The sequence below is a fragment of the Leucopleurus acutus genome, assembly GCF_964270905.1.
Source record: "Leucopleurus acutus genome assembly, chromosome: 17".
Lineage (NCBI taxonomy): Eukaryota > Metazoa > Chordata > Mammalia > Artiodactyla > Delphinidae > Leucopleurus > Leucopleurus acutus.
The window spans coordinates 38572409-38591287 of NC_139159.1; the positions used below are offsets into that span (position 1 = coordinate 38572409).

The 18879-nt window shown below is 36.2% G+C and overlaps 1 protein-coding gene across 2 annotated transcripts in view; it reads left to right on the plus strand.

Annotated features, from left to right (window-relative positions):
- Positions 1-1330: 1330 nt before the first annotated feature.
- The window catches only part of LRRC69 (leucine rich repeat containing 69), a gene marked incomplete at both ends in the record, with an annotated part of 99358 nt that continues 81809 nt past the window's right edge, over positions 1331-18879 (plus strand). Inside the window, 3 exons of one of the 2 annotated variants that reach the window (XM_082858691.1) lie at positions 1331-1525; positions 14785-14911; positions 16451-16523. In XM_082858691.1, coding sequence (XP_082714817.1) covers positions 1343-1525; positions 14785-14911; positions 16451-16523 — 383 coding nt within the window. The remainder of the gene's footprint in view (positions 1526-14784; positions 14912-16450; positions 16524-18879) is intronic. The other variant, XM_082858690.1, reaches the window with a different exon arrangement.

The following is an 18879-nucleotide window of genomic DNA, read 5'->3' on the forward strand; positions in this document are numbered from 1 at the left end:
TACTGAGCATCAATAATTACCAATGTTTGGTCAATCTTATTTGATCTGTTTCTTCCACCCACGTTTCTGCCCTGCTTATTTAAAAAAAAAATTCAAGACATCATGGCTTTTCACTTGAAAATTCAGATGCATTTCTAAATGTTAGGTACATTAAAAAAAATACTACCACCATGTAATTATTACACATAACAGAAGTAGCAGTTCCTATCATCTGATACCCAGTCCATGATCAAATTTCCTCAGTCGACTTAGAAATATTTTTATTCAAATAAGGATCCAAACAAGATTCACAAATTGCATTTGGCTGTTACTTTTCTTAAGTCTCATTTCATAACAGTTTCCCCTTCTTTTTATTAATGACATTGATTTGTTGGTTAAACATTGTGTCATTTGCCTTGCAGAATTTCCCGTGTTCTAGATTTGGCTGACTGCTTGTCTGAGATTAATTTAGCTTGTTTTCTAGTCCTCATATTTTCTGTAAATGGTATTTCGATATAGAAGCATGATTAAACTCAGATTCAGTTTTTAGGCAAGAATATTTTATAGGTGGCACTGTGTAATTTTTACTGTATGACATCATGAGACTTAAAAACAATATATGATTGTCTCAATTTTAGTGGTGCTAAAATTGATTAGTAGGTTAAGTTATTAGCCTGATTTCTTACTTGCAAATTTCCTCATCAACCTTTCACCTAATGCTTTTAGCACCCAATTATGATCTTTACGTATATCCATTATATCATTAGATTTACCAAAATGGTGATTTTTTTCTAAATCATTTTTTTCTTCCTCATTTATTGGCTTCTATTTTTCTATGAGTAAGAACTTTATTAGGTTACACCAAAATGCAGTTTGTACTGGAAAAGCAGAATAAATGCTTCATTTTTTTTCCTTTATCATTTTTCAGTCTTATGAGTTGGTTCCCTAGCAAGTCCCAAGGTAGTCAATGGGTTTCTTTTATTTTTATAATACCATTATGAGTTCTTAGATTTTAATTATTTTGATGTTTCGGTCCACTCATCATTCTTTCTGATACTCAAATATTCCCATTTTAGACTAGTGGGAGCCCTTAGAAGTGGCTTCTGTGTCCTTTGATGTGATCTCATTAGTCCTTGGTAACTTTTGTCTCTGGCACAAGATATTCTAGGCTCATCTTGTACATTTCCTGCCCCAAACCCAGAATCAGTTATTTTCCCTCCGTACCTTTTACACAGGAAACTATCTAATGCCTCCCACCTTCAACATGGTAGATCTCAGAATGTTTTTGTTTCCATGACACACCAATTCTACAATTAGAGGTTCTAAAGATGTGTAATAAGGAAGCTATTTCTCTTCCAAGCCCATGGCTGAAAAGTTGTTAATAAGAGCACTGAAGGGTGGTAAAAGCACTAAAATTGTTACCTTAAATGGAAAGAACATGACAAAGATGCCCTCAATGTTAGAAAAACTGCCTGGCTTGAAGACTCTACACCTTCAGAATAACCGAATCCCCAAAGTGTGCCCAGAGATAAGCACCTTGACCCAGGTGAGGAACAGCATTATCTTTTTCAATTGAGGATGGAAAATAGGAGGAGAGAAAAGAGTTGAGAAAACAAGAAGCCTTCAGTCTCTGGAGACTTAGCTCTCTGGAGACTAATGTGGATGGTTACTGGAAAGGGATCAGAAGGCTTTCTCCCTTAGTGAATTACATATGGTAGGGAGAGAAGATGTTTCAACTTATCCATGTGTTCTATGACCCACATTTGGAATCAGAGGGTTAGGTCTCTGCTATACTCATCTTTCTGGAGGCTGCCATCTGGAAAGGGGTGGGGAGCCTGGATCTACTTGTCTACCTTGGGGGTTCCATCTGGAAGTGGGTTTGAGGATCCTGGAGATGCTGTTCACCCTGGGGACCATCCTGAAGCTTTTGCATATGGAATGAAGAGATATTTCTGATGTAAGAAAGGAGTTCTTTTCAATTTCCTGGAGCAGGCTGAACATTGAAATGGAGTGTTGGCAGGAAATGGGAAGGAGGGAACATTCATTTTTTCTGAAGTAGTCTTCAAAAGAAGGTTAGTATTTTAAATAAAGAATATCCTTAAAGAGCAACAGGATGAATCCCAGATGCTTGTGTTAAACATTTCTGCTGAACAATGTGAAACTCCAGCTGCTAAAATCTTGAGGTTGGGAGAAGGCAAGGGATATTAACTTTGCAGTTTTCTTTTTCTTCACTTCTAAACTGTCATCAGCACTGAAACAACCTTATAACCAGCCAAGTCATTGTAGTTCATTATAGTTCATTACTTTTGAGTTCAGAGTTACAAAAAAAAAACAAAACAAAACTCTAGTTTCTTACCTTCACCTACCTCATTTCCTCTTAGGTTTCCAAAATTATTTGAGTTTGTAGTCTGTGGCCATATCTTTCCAAGAAATATGGTAATACTCAAAAACTCCCCCTTTAATAATAACTTCCAAAAGTGCATTTGTAGAACAGATTTGGACTTTTTTTCCCCTGAATTTTATTTATTTATTTTTATACAGCAGATTCTTATTAGTTATCTATTTTATACATATTAGTGTATATATGTCAATCCCAATCTCCCACCCCCCCACACTGCTTTCCCCCTTTGGTGTCCATAAGTTTGTTCTCTACATCTGTGTCTCTATTTCTGCCTTGCAAACCCGTTCATCTGTACCATTTTTCTAGATTCCACATATACGCATTAATATATGATATTTGTTTTTCTCTTTCTGACTTACTTCACTCTGTATGACAGTCTATACATCCATCCACGTCTCTACAAATGACCCAATTTCATTTCTTTTTAATGGCTGAGTAATATTCCATTGTATATATGTACCACATCTTTATCCATTCATCTGTTGATGGGCATTTAGGTTGCTTCCATGACCTGGCTACTGTAAATAGTGCTGCAATGAATATTGGGGTGCATGTGTCTTTTTGAATTATGTTTTTCTCAGGGTATATGCTCAGGGGTGGGATTGCTGGGTCATATGGTAGTTCTATTTTTAGTTTTTAAAGGAATTTCCATATTGTTCTACACAGTGGCTGTATTGGTTTACATTCCCACTAACAGTGCAAGAGGGTTCCCTTTTCTCCACACCATCTCCAGCAATTATTGTTTCTAGATTTTTTGGTGATGGCCATTCTGACCTGTGTGAGGTGGTACCTCATTGTAGTTTTGATTTGCATTTCTCTAAATATTAGTGATGTTGAGCAGCTTTTCATATGCCTCTTGGCCATCTATATGTCTTCTTTGGAGAAATGTCTATTTAGGTCTTCTGCCCATTTTTTGATTGGGTTGTTTGTTTTTTTAATATTGAGCAGCATGAGCTGTTTATATGTTTTGGAGATTAATCCTTTGTTGATTCATTTGCAAATATTTTCTCCCATTCTGAAGGTTGTATTTTCATCTTGCTTATGGTTTTCTTTGCTGTGCAAAAGCTTTTAAGTTTTATTAGGCCCCATTTGTTTATTTTTGTTTTTATTTCCATTACCCTAGGAGGTGGGTCAAAAAAGATCTTGCATGATTTATGTCAAAGACTGTTCTTCCTATGTTTTCTTCTAAGAATTTTATAGTGTCCAGTCTTACATTTAGGTCTTTAATTCATTTTGAGTTTATTTTTGTGTATGGTGTTAGGGAGTGTTCTAATTTCATTCTTTCACATGTAGCTGTCCAGTTTTCCCAGAACCACTTATTGAAGAGACTGTCCTTTCTCCATTGTATATGCTTGCCTGCTTTGTCATAGATTAGTTGACCATAGGTGCATGGGTTTATCTCTGGACTTTCTATCCTGTTCCATTGATCTATATTTCTGTTTGTGTACTGGTACCATATTGTCTTGATTACTGTAGCTTTGCAGTATAGTCTGAAGTCAGGGAGCCTGATTCTTCCAGCTCCATTTTGTTCCCTCAAGATTGCTTTGGCTATTTGGAGTCTTTTGTGTCTCCATACAAATTTTAAGATTTTTTGTTCTAGTTCTGTAAAAAATGCCATTGGTAATTTGATAGGGATTGCACTGAAACTGTAGATTGCTTTGGGTAGAATAGTCATTTTCACAATATTGATTCTTCCAATCTAAGAACATGGTATATCTCTCCATCTGTTTGTGTCATCTTTGATTTCTTTCATCAGTGTCTTATAGTTTTCTGAGTACAGGTTTTTTACCTCCTTAGGTAGGTTTATTCCTAGGTATTTTATTCTTTTTGCTGCAGTGGTGAATGGGATTTTTTCCTTAATTTCTTTTTCTGATCTTTCTTTTTCAGTGTATAGGAATGCCAGAGATTTCTGTGCATTAATTTTGTATCCTGAAACTTTACCAAATTCATTGATTAACTCTAGTAGTTTTCTGATGACATCTTTAGGATTCGCTGTGTATAGTATCATGTCATCTGCAAACAGTGACAGTTTTACTTCTTCTTTTCTAATTTGTATTCCTTTTATTTCTTTTTCTTTTCTGATTTCCATGGCTAGGACTTCCAAAACTATGTTGAATAATAGTGGTGAGAGTGGATATCCTTGGGATATGGACTTTTCTAATGAGACAGAGGAGTTTCTTTGCAAAGTAATTTAAAATTTGACTGAACCAAGAGCCAATTCTCCACCTCTGCTTGAATTTTTTTCCATTAAAGTAACAGTGCATTGTTTTAAGAAAATCAAATAATATAAAAGGTTTATAATAAAAAGTAACTCTCTTCTGTTCCACTCCCTCTCACCCACAATTTTGACCTCTATTTATAACCACTTTTAATTTTTTTGTTTTCTTGATTTGTCCATTTTAGATATCACACTCCTTCATCTTCCAAATATATTTATATTAATATGTTTAGTTTCTCCATAGTTATCTTTTATATTTAATATTATTACACCTTTGTTTCTTTTTTTAAGTTAATTTTTACTGGAGTATAGTTGATTTACAATGTTGTATTATTTTCTGCTGACAGCAAAGTTAATCAATTATACATATACATATACCCACTCTATTTTATATTCTTTTCCCATCTAGGTAATTACAGAGTATCAAGTAGAGTTCCCTGTGCTATACTGTAGGTTTTTATTAGTTATCTGTTTTACATATAGTAGTGTGTATGTGTCAATCCCAATCTCCCAACCTTTGTTTCTTTCTTCATCAACTACAATCTCTTTTTATTCCCCACTTGGTAAGATGGCAATGTTGGCATCTGTAATCCACTTTCAGCTCTCCTTCCCTCCTCCTCTTCACAAATTATAAACTTCTTACTTTTATGAGATGTATAGTATTTATAATCTATTCAGTTATCACCATGATTAAATCTTTGTCTCATGGAGAATTCTAAAATTCTAAAACATATACTGTTAATAAGTAAATCTCATTTATATGGAACCAATTAATATACTATGATTATATTTTCTTCCTCATATACCATTTTTGTTTCCTTGGGGTTTCTAATTGTCTTTCACTTATTCTTGTGCCTTTGCCTTTATCATGGCCTCATTTTATTTTAAATGTGATCATATTACATACCCTATCAAATGTGCTTTTTCCTTGAGTAACTTCCTTCCAGGAGCCTCTGTCCTCCTGCCCCAATTTAAGCTGCTTACTATCTAGGTTTGCTGAATACTGTCAGCCCAGATATCCCATTGCGGCTCCTGACTTGGACCCATTGTTACCTAGAACCATGTTTTCCCTCTTTTTTGGTTTACTCACTTATTTTGTAGAAATAACTCTCCAGATAGCACCCTAGTCTAGGTATGTGGTAATTAAATTTTTTGAACTCTTGCATATCTGAAAACATGTGCATCCTTCTCTCCTGTTTAATAGTTGTTTAGTAAAAAAGTTACAGATTGTAAATTATACTCCCTCAGGAAAAAAAGCCGAAGAGTCTGATCATTATCACTTTGTCTTCTTGTGGCTCCCGCATTACTCTCCTCCTCATCCTTTGACTATTTAGGAGAGATCCTAAATTTTGACTTCCCAATTCAATTTCCTTAAACAGGGTGTTGGCTCAGCTCAGCCCTTACTTTGAAAGAAGAAGTCACATTTTACTTTTAAAGAAGAATTCAACTGATTAGAAACTAGGCTTCTTGTGGTCTATCTTTAAAGTGCTTTACAAGTCAGACTCAGGCTAATAGCATTATTGTTTCACTGCTATGAACTAGCTATTTTTTTCATGTAGAGTTTCCAATGTTGTGGAGTTTTGAAGAAAATCTGTTTTCCCTTTATAATGGGAGTTCTAGAAGCAGCTTGAATAAAATATGCTAGAAACCCTCAAAAGATGGATAGAGATTATTTACACAGTTCAGAAATACTGCTCATTCTCCCAGCTGCTAATAGAAAGGGAAGACAAAACTCTCAGAAAAGAGAGAGCTTAGAGAGCTGCAAAGAGCCCTGGAAGAGTGTCTGCAAGTCCTGATACTTCAACCTTTTCAGCCACTCACCAACTAAACATAAGATATTTAATCTCACTGGGTCTCAATTTCTGCCTTCATTTATTCAAAGCCACACTTAAGTATTGAGCACCATCTATGTCTCAGGTAATTTGGCAATTAAAAAAAAAAACAGATGAAAATACCTGCCTTCATGGAGCTATGTTCTAGTCAGAAGAGATGCAAGAAAGAAACATGCAAAACAGGTGGGAGGTAGTATTAGTGCTAAGGAGAAAAATATAGCAGATAAAGCAGGCAGGGTGCATTGCGGCATTCAGCTGAAATGCTGCCAAGTATCCTTGTGGTCTTCATATCTTGATGATACTTATGTCATAGTTCAAAGATGATCATGATTCTTACTCTAACAATTTTCTATAAAATCCCCGAATGTGTTTTTTAAAAGTTAGTTTGAATTCTTTCTTGTGGTGCTACAGGTCGTGCTTTTAATAATGATTGAAACTCCCCCTATCTTTTTTTTTTTTTTCTTTTGGGTCTATACTCTGCTTGACTTTTGGGTTAGTCTTTCTTTTATCATTATAGGAAGTCCAGTTTGCCCCAATATACTGATTTTTTGGGTTATATTTGCCACAGAATGCACAGCATTAAAATAGTCTTGATATTTAACTTCCTAAAACAAAAGTAATACTTAGAAAATTTTTGCACTCACAAAATGGTATCAAATGGAATAACGGCATCCACCATACACTGAGATCCAGGCACAATGCTAGGAACTCTTTGTTCATTTTCAAGGAAGTTATAATTATCACTCTCATATGGTTAATAAAATTTATGATTCAGAAAGGTTAAGTCATTTGCCAAGGTCAACCAGTGAATACATGTATAAAATGAGGTCTCTCTCTTTTTTTTTTTTTTTTTTTTGCGGTACGCGAGCCTCTCACTGTTGTGGCCCCTCTCGTTGCGGAGCACAGGCTCCGGACGCGCAGGCTCAGCGGCCGTGGCTCACGGGCCTAGCCGCTCCGCGGCATGTGGGATCTTCCCGGATCGGGGCACGAACCCGTGTCCCCTGCATTGGCAGGCGGACTCTTAACCACTGCACCACCAGGGAAGCCCTGAGGTCTCTTTTGAGGTTGTTTTCAGCTGTATTGTCTTATTATTCTATACACTTAGTGTGAAATTCACCAGGGTGTGTTGTTCAATTTATAGTTCCTAAAAACAAAAATTGGATTGCCTAAAGGTGGCAGGTTTGAACAATACATGAATTGTTCCCACTCTCCATTTGTTTAGATATCCATTCTTTTGACAAATATTTACCATTCATCTTCTTGTGTCTATGGTGGTCCTGAGGACACAGATGTGAAAAAAAAGTAAGGTCTTTGTCTTCATTTGGGAATTAAATTAAATGTTAATATATGTAAGCTCAATGCCTGACACTGAAACTTTGAAATAAATTAGAGTTGCTATTGTGGTCTAACTAGCAACATGAAACTTTGAAATAAATTAGAGTTGCTATGGTGGTCTAACTAGCAACAATGATAAAATGGAAGGAGATTCTTTAGAGAATACAGATTCTATTCTTTTTTCCTTTGCTAATTTGACTAATGAAACTGGAAATTTTCACTCACTTCTAATGACATGATAAAAATGGATTAATGTCCTATAATTTATGGTGAATGCATTTGGCCTAGGACTAATGAAGTGCTGGTATATCAACAATTTTCAAAGATGCACTTTATTATAACTCTTGAGGGTGGAGACCTTTGTCTTGTTCCTAGTGCCTGGCACTTAGTAAACCATCGAATGTCAGTTTGAGTGAAATGGGATGTAAGCCATTTTCAAAGTCCAACTTAGTCAAACACAGAGCTATCATGATAGGTTTAAAATCTCCAAAGAAACAAATAGCCATTATCTCTAATTGTGTACAGCATTGTTGACATGCATCATAAAGTCCAATGGTAGTACAGCAATGTTCACCTTAAGTGGTTCACACGTGTAGCTGCCCAGGACAAAGATGTGGTCTGCCATAGCTTTTTATTTGACCATAAACAATTGACAGTAAATAAAGGCAACTCTAAGCAGAGTTGGGTAGTCTGTAAATTGTTATTGCATCCCTAGTCTCTCCTTTTCATACTTTTACTGTCCTTTTGGATGACCCCCTAACCCAATCACCCCCCTCCCTTCCTCCTTCCCTCCCTCCCTTCATGCCTTCCTTCTTTTCTATGTTTAACAAATAGTTATTGTACCTGCTAGTAGTAGACTAGCACTCTGCTAGATGCTGATAATACAAAAAGGAATGAAAACATCATGTGTCCCAACTCTCAGGTTTAGTGGAAAAAGGTAATCAAATATACAAATACATGGAAAATTATAATTGTGAAAAGTGTCATGAAGAAGAATTATATTGTGTTATGAGGAGTTGTAGTCAGAGAAATCAGGGAAGGTAGACCTGAGAAGTGCAACTGAGATAAGATCTGAAGGATGGGAGTTATGCAGAGGAACACAAGAGGAAAAGCATATGCAACAACTTTCCCAATCTCTTCCTCCTTGGGCATTCTGGGTCTCACTAAGTCTGGCAGAGAGAAAGGATCTGACATTGTTTGTACTGTTTGTCAGCATCAAGCCTGTCCTTTCCCTGTCCCATCCACTGGAAATGCGCTCTTCCTCCATCAAGTAGGTAACGCCTCCTGTTTTCTAAGCCTGGCTTTGCTATAAAAACAGGGCCTTCTTATACTTGTTTATTGTATCCTGTCCTGGCACACAGACACCTAGTGAATTCCTTCTCTCTACACTACTTTCATTCCTCCTTTGCCTCTGCTTTTATGCCCAAGCCTGCATTAAGCCTCTTGAACCCCTACTGGAACTTCTGCTTCTTCCTCTAGCTGTCAGATGTCTAGAAGAGCCCCAACCCTCTTCTCTGACTTGCCAACTGAGCACATAATCTCTCTGTGCCTCCCTTGATTTATCTCATGTATAGTGTCTTAACCATGTTGGTTACTCAGAAAATTTTAGCCTCTACCCCAACTCAAACATCCAAATGCTTAGTTTTTCCAAACACTTGAAAGTTTTACATTTTACTTGAATGAGTTTTGTGTTGCAATTCCCCTTTTCCAAGATTTGAAACTCTTATCCTTGCTTCTTTAGTCTTTCCTTTAGAAGCTTCTGACAGGATGCTAAAAGGTAATGCCTTGTTAATGCTTCTGCTGTGAATGCCAGAGATTCCTTGTAATACTGTTGAGTAGGAAGTGCCAATTTCATGACACTGGGATTAATTTTGGGCTCTAAGGGAACAGGTCTTAGGGGTCACAGGGATTCTCTAGAGATTAGATGGACCTTGAAACTATTTCCAATGAAACTATAATTGTTTTGAGAAATCTGACTTGATGTATTGGGTTGGCCAAACAGCTCTTTCATTTTTGTTTCTGTAAGATGACTCTAGTAGCACTTAGTTGTCTTTAACTTCATTCAAGACAACTTTGTTAGACTGTATTGTGACAGCTGTAATATCAGCGTGCATTAAAAAAAAAAAGCTTATCAAAATTGGTGATTTTTTACCCTCAGAATGGGAGAAAATATTTGCAGACGAATCAATGGACAAAAGATTAATCTCCAAAATATATAAACAGCTCATGCAGCTCAATATTAAAGAAACAAATAACCCTATCAAAAAATGGGCAGAGGGTCTTCCTTGGTGGTGCAGTGGTTGAGAGTCCCCCTGCCGATGCAGGGGACACGGGTTCGTGCCCCGGTCCGGGAAGATCCCACATGCTGCGGAGCGGCTAGGCCCGTGAGCCATGGCTGCTGAGCCTGCGCGTCCGGAGCCTGTGCTCCACAACGGGAGGGGCCACAACAGTGAGAGGCCCGCGTACTGCACACACACACACAAAGTTCCTGAAAAATTAAATAATAGTTTTGAAATTAGCCGAGAATAAGCATGTAGAAAACAAACTATGATTGCTAGGGTGGAGGGGGGGAGGGATAAATTGGGAGATTAGGATTGACATATACACGCTACTATATATAAAATAGATAACTAATAAGGACCTGCTGTATAGCACAGGGAACTCTACTCAATACTCTGTAATGGCCTATATGGGAAAAGAATCTAAAGAAGAGTGTATGTATGTATATGTATAACATTCACTTTGCTGTACACATGCAACTAACACAACACTGTAAATCAACTAAACTCCAATAAAAATTTTTAAAAAATTGTCCATTAAAAAAAAAAGAATTAGTAGAATGAGCCTTAATGCTGCCCTGTCCCACATACCTTGGCCATATACATAACTAATTAAAAAATGTAAATGTCTTATTTTTCTTTTATTAATTTGATTCAATTATTTTATTAAGTAGTTTACAGAATGTGACACTATGTTATGTACTATTTAGGTACAGTGAATGGAAATATTCCCTGTCTTTTAAGGAATTTAAGGATTAATATTTCAAATACCAGCTCAAACATATTTGTACATGTTACAGGTGAATGATTTAACAGTTTGTTCCAAAATGGTATCACCAAGCCATAGTTTAGTTTAGAAAGACTTCCCGATAAAAATGGACATTTGAGCTGGTATTTTTTTACATAAAAAAAAAAATTTATCCAAGTTAGTCATGGAAATCATTTTAAAAGTCAAAAAAGTAATTGAAAGATATAATAAATAGCATAGAGTTTTCTAGTGATAATTAATAGCTACAAGCACAGCATAATTAAATGTTAGGTTACCTGGTCCAAGTTCTAGGCATACATATGATAGGTATCACATTGAATTGATTATAGGGGTTATTGAGAATGAGCAGATGGTTAGAATAAAGAAGGCATGCAGCCCATTAGAAGGAAGTGAATCCAGCTGGGTAGATTGGCACTGACTGAGCTCAATAGATACTTGATTTTGAAAAAAGACAAATGGTGTGGAGCCATAATGAGTATCTTCACAGTTTGAACCATTAGCTTATTAAAGAAATGATCTAAGCAGACAGCATTCAACTAACATTTATTGAACAGCTATTGTATTCCAGACACTGTTTTTTGAATGCTGGATGAATTACAGATACCCTATCATTGCAAAATTTCCAACTTTATAGTAAAGGTAAGATATATACATGAGTCACTGTAATACACAGCAGAAGATAATAATTGGCCATAGAAAGTACACAGTGTTATGCAACTACAAAAGGAAGATGGCTTCCTGGAGAAGGTGATATATTCCAAGGGGGAGCATTAAACACAGAAATCCATTATAATATTTGGAGAACCAAGGTATAGTGATAGTTTAATGGAAAGAGAATCCTGACCACATTATCACTGTAGAAATAATAAAAAAAAATTCCAGCAAAATTAACTGATTAACAGAAAGTCATTATTCCTGTGGCCAACAGAATAACAGAGATAATTTTCTCTTTCCTGAAAATATCATTCATAAGTGGCTGTGAATTTAGAAATCTTTGAAAAAAGGAGTTAGAAATCATTAAGAAAACAGGTTTAAAAATTGAAGACTGAGTCAAAGTGTCAACATATATACTATATGAAGCATTCCTAGCAACATGTATGTCTAACATCTTGTTCCATGGTCTTCTCCTGAGTCTAAAAGATTATAGTTAGTGTTTCATAATATCCACTATTTGCCAGGTACTTCATTATATTGTCTCTAATCCTTAAGGCAGCCCTGAGAAGTTGATGCTAGTATCTCCATTTTAAAGAAAAGAAAGGGAGACAGGAATTTGAATGACTTTCTTGGGATCCCATAGTGAGTATATTGCATAGCAGATGGTCTCCAAAGCCTGTGCTTTTGCCTACTGCAAAATACTGACTAAATGGTGTAACCCACAGAACAAGAATATTTAAAATGAGAAATCCATATATTGCATACAATTCTATTGTGTGTGTGTAATGGGTGTATGTATGTATGAATGAATGTATATATTATGTCCATATATATGATCATTCTGAGCAAAAATAAATTCTTTTTAAAAACAGTTTAAAGTAAATAGTGTAATGTAGAAATTAAAAGTATAGGCCATTGAGTGAAGCTATGTTATTTCACCATAAATCACAGCCTGTACCTCAGATCCCTTTTCTGTAAATTAAGGGTAACTTGAAGTCCACCTGAGGCAATGTACAAGGTTGCATGGCACAGTATTTGGCATATATTAAATTCTATTTAAATGTTAGTCATTAGTATTAATAAGTTAATCAGTACTTTTTCTTCTCAAACTTCTTATCCTCTTCTCTCTTTATCCAAAGATTGCTACACATTAAATCTAGAGTCTATAACCCAAAGGCATCAATGGACACTGACATGCTTACCTCATATCCAAAATGTAAGAGGAAACACACATGTCCATTTCAAGGCAGGCTACAGACAGGTTATAACTTAGAGGTATGAGTAGGCCAATGCAATTAAATAAATCAAATCAAATTTAGGACGAGTTGGGATACACAGACACTATTTGGGACAAGCATACAAATATGTGGAAAAGGCCACAGGGAGACAAGAAACATTTAGGACATACTAAGTAGGGAAATTCCTCATGGACTGATTATTTGGGCAACTCTTTATATATAATCCAGTAGGACAGGTAAAAGGAGTTTAAATGATAAAATAGCCCGTTCTTTACATTCTTAAGTTAGGTAATGCTATAGGCAGGCAGTAATGAGGATTAGTGTTAGGGTAATTGCAATGAGAGTTGAAAAAGTTGCATCTAAGAGGCATTTTGAGAATAGGACTTGGTTACTGATTGAATTTAGGTGGCGAGAGAGAAGTTCTAGGTGATTCCAAAGTTTGGCTACCATATGATTATGAGAAAGATGAGTGCATTAACAAAAGTGGGGAGGGGAAAAACAGATCTCATTTGTCCACTGACATTGTCTAGTTCAGATTCTGAATTTAGAGTGACAGCATCACATCCACTTATGTCTCTTGAGCCAAAACCAACAAGATGACATTTTTACAGGGATAACTGTAAATTCCTACATTTAAGTTAAGAAAAGCATTCAATTGCACAAGTTCAGGATGCGAGTTATCTCCTTGAGAGTAGTTTTTTCTTGGCCACAGACAAAATTAATTATGCACCAACTATGTGCCCCATTTCTGAAAGAGTGCATGTTGTAGCCATGTTAGGCTGCAACAGAAGTGTAGTCATCTGCCTGAGGCAGATTCCATGGTCCCAACAGATCTATGCTATGAGATCACATTTCCTGTCTCACTCTAGGTACCATGTTTCTAGAAAGGAGTACTTAGAAAAATTAGAGTGTAACCAGGATGGTAAAGGGTCTGGAAATTATGTCCCGAGGGAAATGGTTAAGGAAGAAGCGAACAAATTCAGGGGGAAGTCCCTGCTTTTATCCAAGGCTATCACCCATTTGTATTTTGGATCCTATCCTTGCTCGTCTACTAAAGGATTTTGATTCTGCAATTATCCCTGTCCTTATATCATTAGTTTCTCACTATCTATAAGATTATTTTCATCAGCATATAAATAAGCTGTACTATATTTTATTTTAAACAAAATACAAACCCTCCAGCTCCCTCCTAATTTTCTAGGGTCCCTTCATAACAAAAGTTCTTTAAGAGTTGTATTTTAGTCATTGTCTTCACTTTCTCACATTTTCTCCACAGCATACTTCAGTTTCCTTCTCAGCACTTCACCCCTGTTATCAAGGTCACCAATAACTTTCATGTCGCTAAGTCCAGTGGTTACTTGTATGCTTTTATTTTACTTAACCTTCCTTTGGGATTTGACTCGAATCTTCCTCCTTAAAATAGGGGTGTGTTGGGAACCCCTGGATTAGAGGATCTAGAGGATCTTTCTAACTCCTTTCATGTATCCTTCCTATGTCTGACCAATCTGATATTAGTAGGTACATAGGGCAGATCTTCCCTACCCTACCATATCATGTGAATAGTTTCTCTTATGAACTTTGTGATCACAGAGTGATGTTAAAGGCCACCCTCCCACCCCACCCCCATCCATGTATTATAGAAATCTTATTGGCCTAAGTGAAAAAGCTCATTTGGGATTAGTATGACAGAAGGACCTCAGATCTTCAGCTAATTTCTGATTTCAGGAAATTAGCCCCTTTGCTGAATTTTTAATGTTAGGATACTCCTGAGTTGCTCAAGTGACTTATGAATGGATCATTAATTGTGTTTTTGAGAACCCGTGAAATGGTTTGTAATACAATTTTAATGAAGTTAAGTACTTTAATTGAGAATTAAATTGTGCTTAAATTAACATAAACTGTTTGAACATGAACTCAAATGACCTTTATTTATATAGATAATCTTAGGTACATGTGAAATAATTAAGATTATTTGATTTTTTTAGGTTGTATGTATCTCAACGAAGGGGCTTAATTATTTCTTTTTTCTCATGTAAAGTGGATAATGTACGAGTTCATTAAATCTCTATATGTTTGCAGTTGACAGCACTAAATCTGGGAAACAACCTTTTGGAAGAAGTTCCAGAAGAGATGAAATACCTTACATCCTTGAAGAAGCTCCATTTATTTGGAAATAAGATTCATAGATTTGCATCTGGAGTATGTGGTGAGTCAAAGACGAGCATAATTATAGTGTCAAACTTAATTTCCTTATATTGAACAATTTGAAAGTAAAGGGAAAAAGGAATTTCATGTTTTAATCTTTTTTGGTTGGAGATATTTACACTTGAAATTAGGGAATTTGGGGAACAACTTTTTTCCCGACTACCATATTATATATTTCTTTACATATAGATCTAAGAAAATAAATAAGCATTAGTGTTAGTAAATTTTCCCCTTTTCAGAATCAGTGTACATTTAGACTCTCAAATCTGGGCACCCTTTCTCTGGCCCAGAGAGAAAACTAGTTGAAAATCAAATCAAGAAAAGCTCTGCACAGCTCTCCTTGTTCTTTACACTTTTTACACTGTCTCAAACACTAAGTCACAATCTTTGCTCAGGATGTTAAGCATAAATCAACTTGGGGAGAATTTTAAAGAAAAGATATGAGATTCAATAAATGGTATTTTTTATTTTTTTCTTTGTGTTTCCCTTAAACTAATAATTTCTCCATTTAATATGACATTTTTCCTATTTAATATGGGTAGAGTATGCTTAAGGACAGAACACATGACAGAGATCCAGATAATTTTTATAGGTTCATTAACTCATGTAAGGCATTTTACTACTTTGTGTCCCCAATAGTAAAATTAGAACTATATAATAGAATTTATAAAGTTCTGTGAACTTTTGAGGCATGGGTGCTATATATTATCATTGTTATCATTGAGCTGCATTTAGTAAGGGTATTATTTCATGGTCCCTCGGTTAGAGGTATATAGGAAAGAGCACAGGTAGATTCTGGTACTATCTCTTTAAAGTACTTTAAAATACTAGCTCATGTATCTTGCAGAAATATTTTTCCACAAAAAATGAAACTCAAGTGCATAGTCCCCTAGTACGTCGACTTTGTCTTGAGCTCCCTGCAGAAGCTGGTGACCCAAGAGGACCTGCTCCCCACTAAATACAGCAAGAGAATTCCCCAGCTCCTTCCAGTCTCCGGTGAAGATCAGCAAGTAGCTGTTTCACGCACCAGCGCCCATCTACTTCTTCCACTTCAAGGAGACTCTGGCTCTGGAATAGAGTTGAACACACTCTACGTCCACTTCACCCTCTTCGCCAGGGAGTTGTGGGCCGTGGTGCATTGGGCTGGTTTCCCATGCGGTTTTCCTGTTTGGTGGATGAGTTCGGCTTGTCAGGAAGACCCTTTGGTCGTCATTCATGCATTTCACAAACATTTGTGGGACTACGGTTCTGAGTTTCAAAAACAAAACTAAAACCCTGGGTTCCAGTGCCTTTTATAATAGTTTCTGGTTCCAGTTTGTGGTGAGTTTGGCCCTCTATCCTCAGGTGCCAAGACTTAGCTTTCTAACTGGGATAAATTATGCCTTTTTGATTAAGCTAATCTGAGAGGGTATCAGTTACCAGCAACCCCAAGAGCCTTGGCCAAGGCAAGAAACCAGAAGGAAAACAAAGGTGTACAGAAAAGTGACTAAAAATTATTTTCTAACGGATATCTAAAGTGACTAAAATTGTTTTCTAACAGATGGCTTACAAAATTTGATCCTGCTTAATCTGAACAACAATCAGCTTACATGGATTCCTCAAGAAATCAGCAGGTAATTTTGTTTCTAGTGAGAGCTGGTTACCACTACTCCCCACCATGCCCCCACCCCCAAACTGCCATATCTCCCCATCCTGGTCATTTTAACATGGTATGCTTAGCCTCTAGTCCTTGTGGGATTTATACATAGCAAAGAGGCACCTGAAGGACTGAGGCAAGCTACTGATTTTAAGCAGACAATTCTTTAAACACTTCAGAGAAATGAGAAACAGCATGACTTGGTAGTCTAAGTATAAAAGTGAGGGTTTGAAACAAAGTTCTAAAGTTGATTGTGTTATTGATTTCCTAACTGGGGGGTTCTTGGAGCTTGCTCTGTTACAGAATTGGGGACATTAAACTTTACTGTAAAACATTTTCAGCTTGATGGAAAAGGTAATACGAAAGCAAAGACTTTAAAACCAACATGTCATTTTCATAAAAAAACACATTTTATTATCATTAACAAAAACAAAATGCTATTTTTCCTCATCCTGCACATTTGCACAGATGGGCTGCTGTTACAGTGACTTTCTGGAGCCAGCTGAGGGCCTTGTCCTTCTGCAGGCAAAACACCCTCTTGGGCTTTTCTTCTGACAGATGGAGACAGAACCCTACTCAGGTTTACTTTGGAGACTCTCTTTATTGCCTGTCAAACAGAAACAGATGTATTACAACATAAGAACATCCAGATTTTTAAAGGATACAAAACTATTAATAGTTCTCAACAAAGGGCTTTCTGCAACACCTAAAGTCTATTCCAATTTACTTGTCTATACCTCTAGCTAATGTATTTTTCCCCAGATAGATTTTTACAGAAAAAGTAATGTTTTAAATCAGAGCAACTAGAAAAAAATTTGAAGCTATCTAATTTATGAAGAAGAGGAATATTTATGGTAATGAAAATGCCAATAGTTGTCTGCTTACTTTTTCACTCATTCAGCTTATCAACTGATTTATGTGTTGGTCATGTAATGAAAAAAGGACACCTTGGAAGATTTGGTGAACTAGGTTCAGGTCATAACTTTGTGCAACTAGCCTTATGACCTTGGCCAAGTAATTTAACTGTCTTGGACCTTGGTTTTCTCATCTCTAAAGGAAGAATTGTGAGGAAATGAACTTTGAAATTCTTGCAGCTATAACATGTTATGATTTCACAATTTAGTAAGCTTAGCTCTGTTTGGAGAACAAAGTACAATATTGTCTTTTGTTAAATGTATCCTTAACTATTTTAAGTGCTTTTTTATGTTATTGTAAATGGAATTTTGAAAACTTTTATTTTCAGTTGTTTGTGGCTACAATATAGACATAAAGTAGATTTTTTTAATAGTGACTTTGTAGTCTGTGACCCTTCTTTTAGTTCTAGTAGGTTTGTTTGTTTTTTTTTTTGCAGTACCTCTCTTTAACATTTTGACTATCTTTTTAATTTTGAAATACTCTCCTCTCATACCTTTAGAAATTCCTTGTTAACCAGGTTCATCTATTTTTCTGCTCATGCCTTCTCTGGGTGCCTTTGATTTTCATTTGTTTGTCAGATGTTCATATTTCTCAAGAATCTTTCCATCTGCTTCCTCTCTATCTCCTTCTGCTCTTTTGTAGTTGTTATTCTTTCTGTCAGTCTCATGTATTCACATGGCTTCCACGATAGAATTCATAGAATCTTCCCCCAAATCTCTTTTACTAGCACTGACTATTGTTGTAAGCAACAGTCCCCCATTTTAAACTGTCTAGAAATGTCACCTCATTATGTTACTAATTTAACTTCAACAGCTTAAGAGCATTATAAATCTTCATTCTTAGCTTTGCAAGAGGACACAGCTGCATTTGAATCTTGACATGGTTTTCTGATGTTTAAGTTGGGCAAGTTATTCACTGCCTCTGATCCTTTATTTTCCTCATTTCTGGATTAAGGGTGATAACTCCAGCCTTAGGGTTGTGCTGTAGATTAAATTTAATGCACAAGTACGTAGTTGGTGCTCAGTAGTGCTAATTTGTTCCTGCTTCTTTATTCAAAACACTAATATTTTCTCAGTTTGTTATGCCTTCCTGTTGCCCTAATTTTACAGGTTCTATTATTCAAGGCCAAGTTCAAAATGTTGTTTCTTCCGAAATGCTTCTGAGGGACCTCAGGTACTATATCTGCAATTACAGACTCAAATCTTAACCCTTTTCTCCTTGTTTGTTGGCATTTTCTCTCCTCATTTTATGGCTCTATCTAATATCTCCTTCTAGACAATGATATACATAAAGGCAGAATTTGTGGCTGATCTGTCTTTGCATCTTCCGCAGCAACTAAGTGGTACAGGATGTATAATCTATATCTAAATCTATACCTGTCTATATCCATGTGTGTGTATATGTTCTCCTTTGTCCTC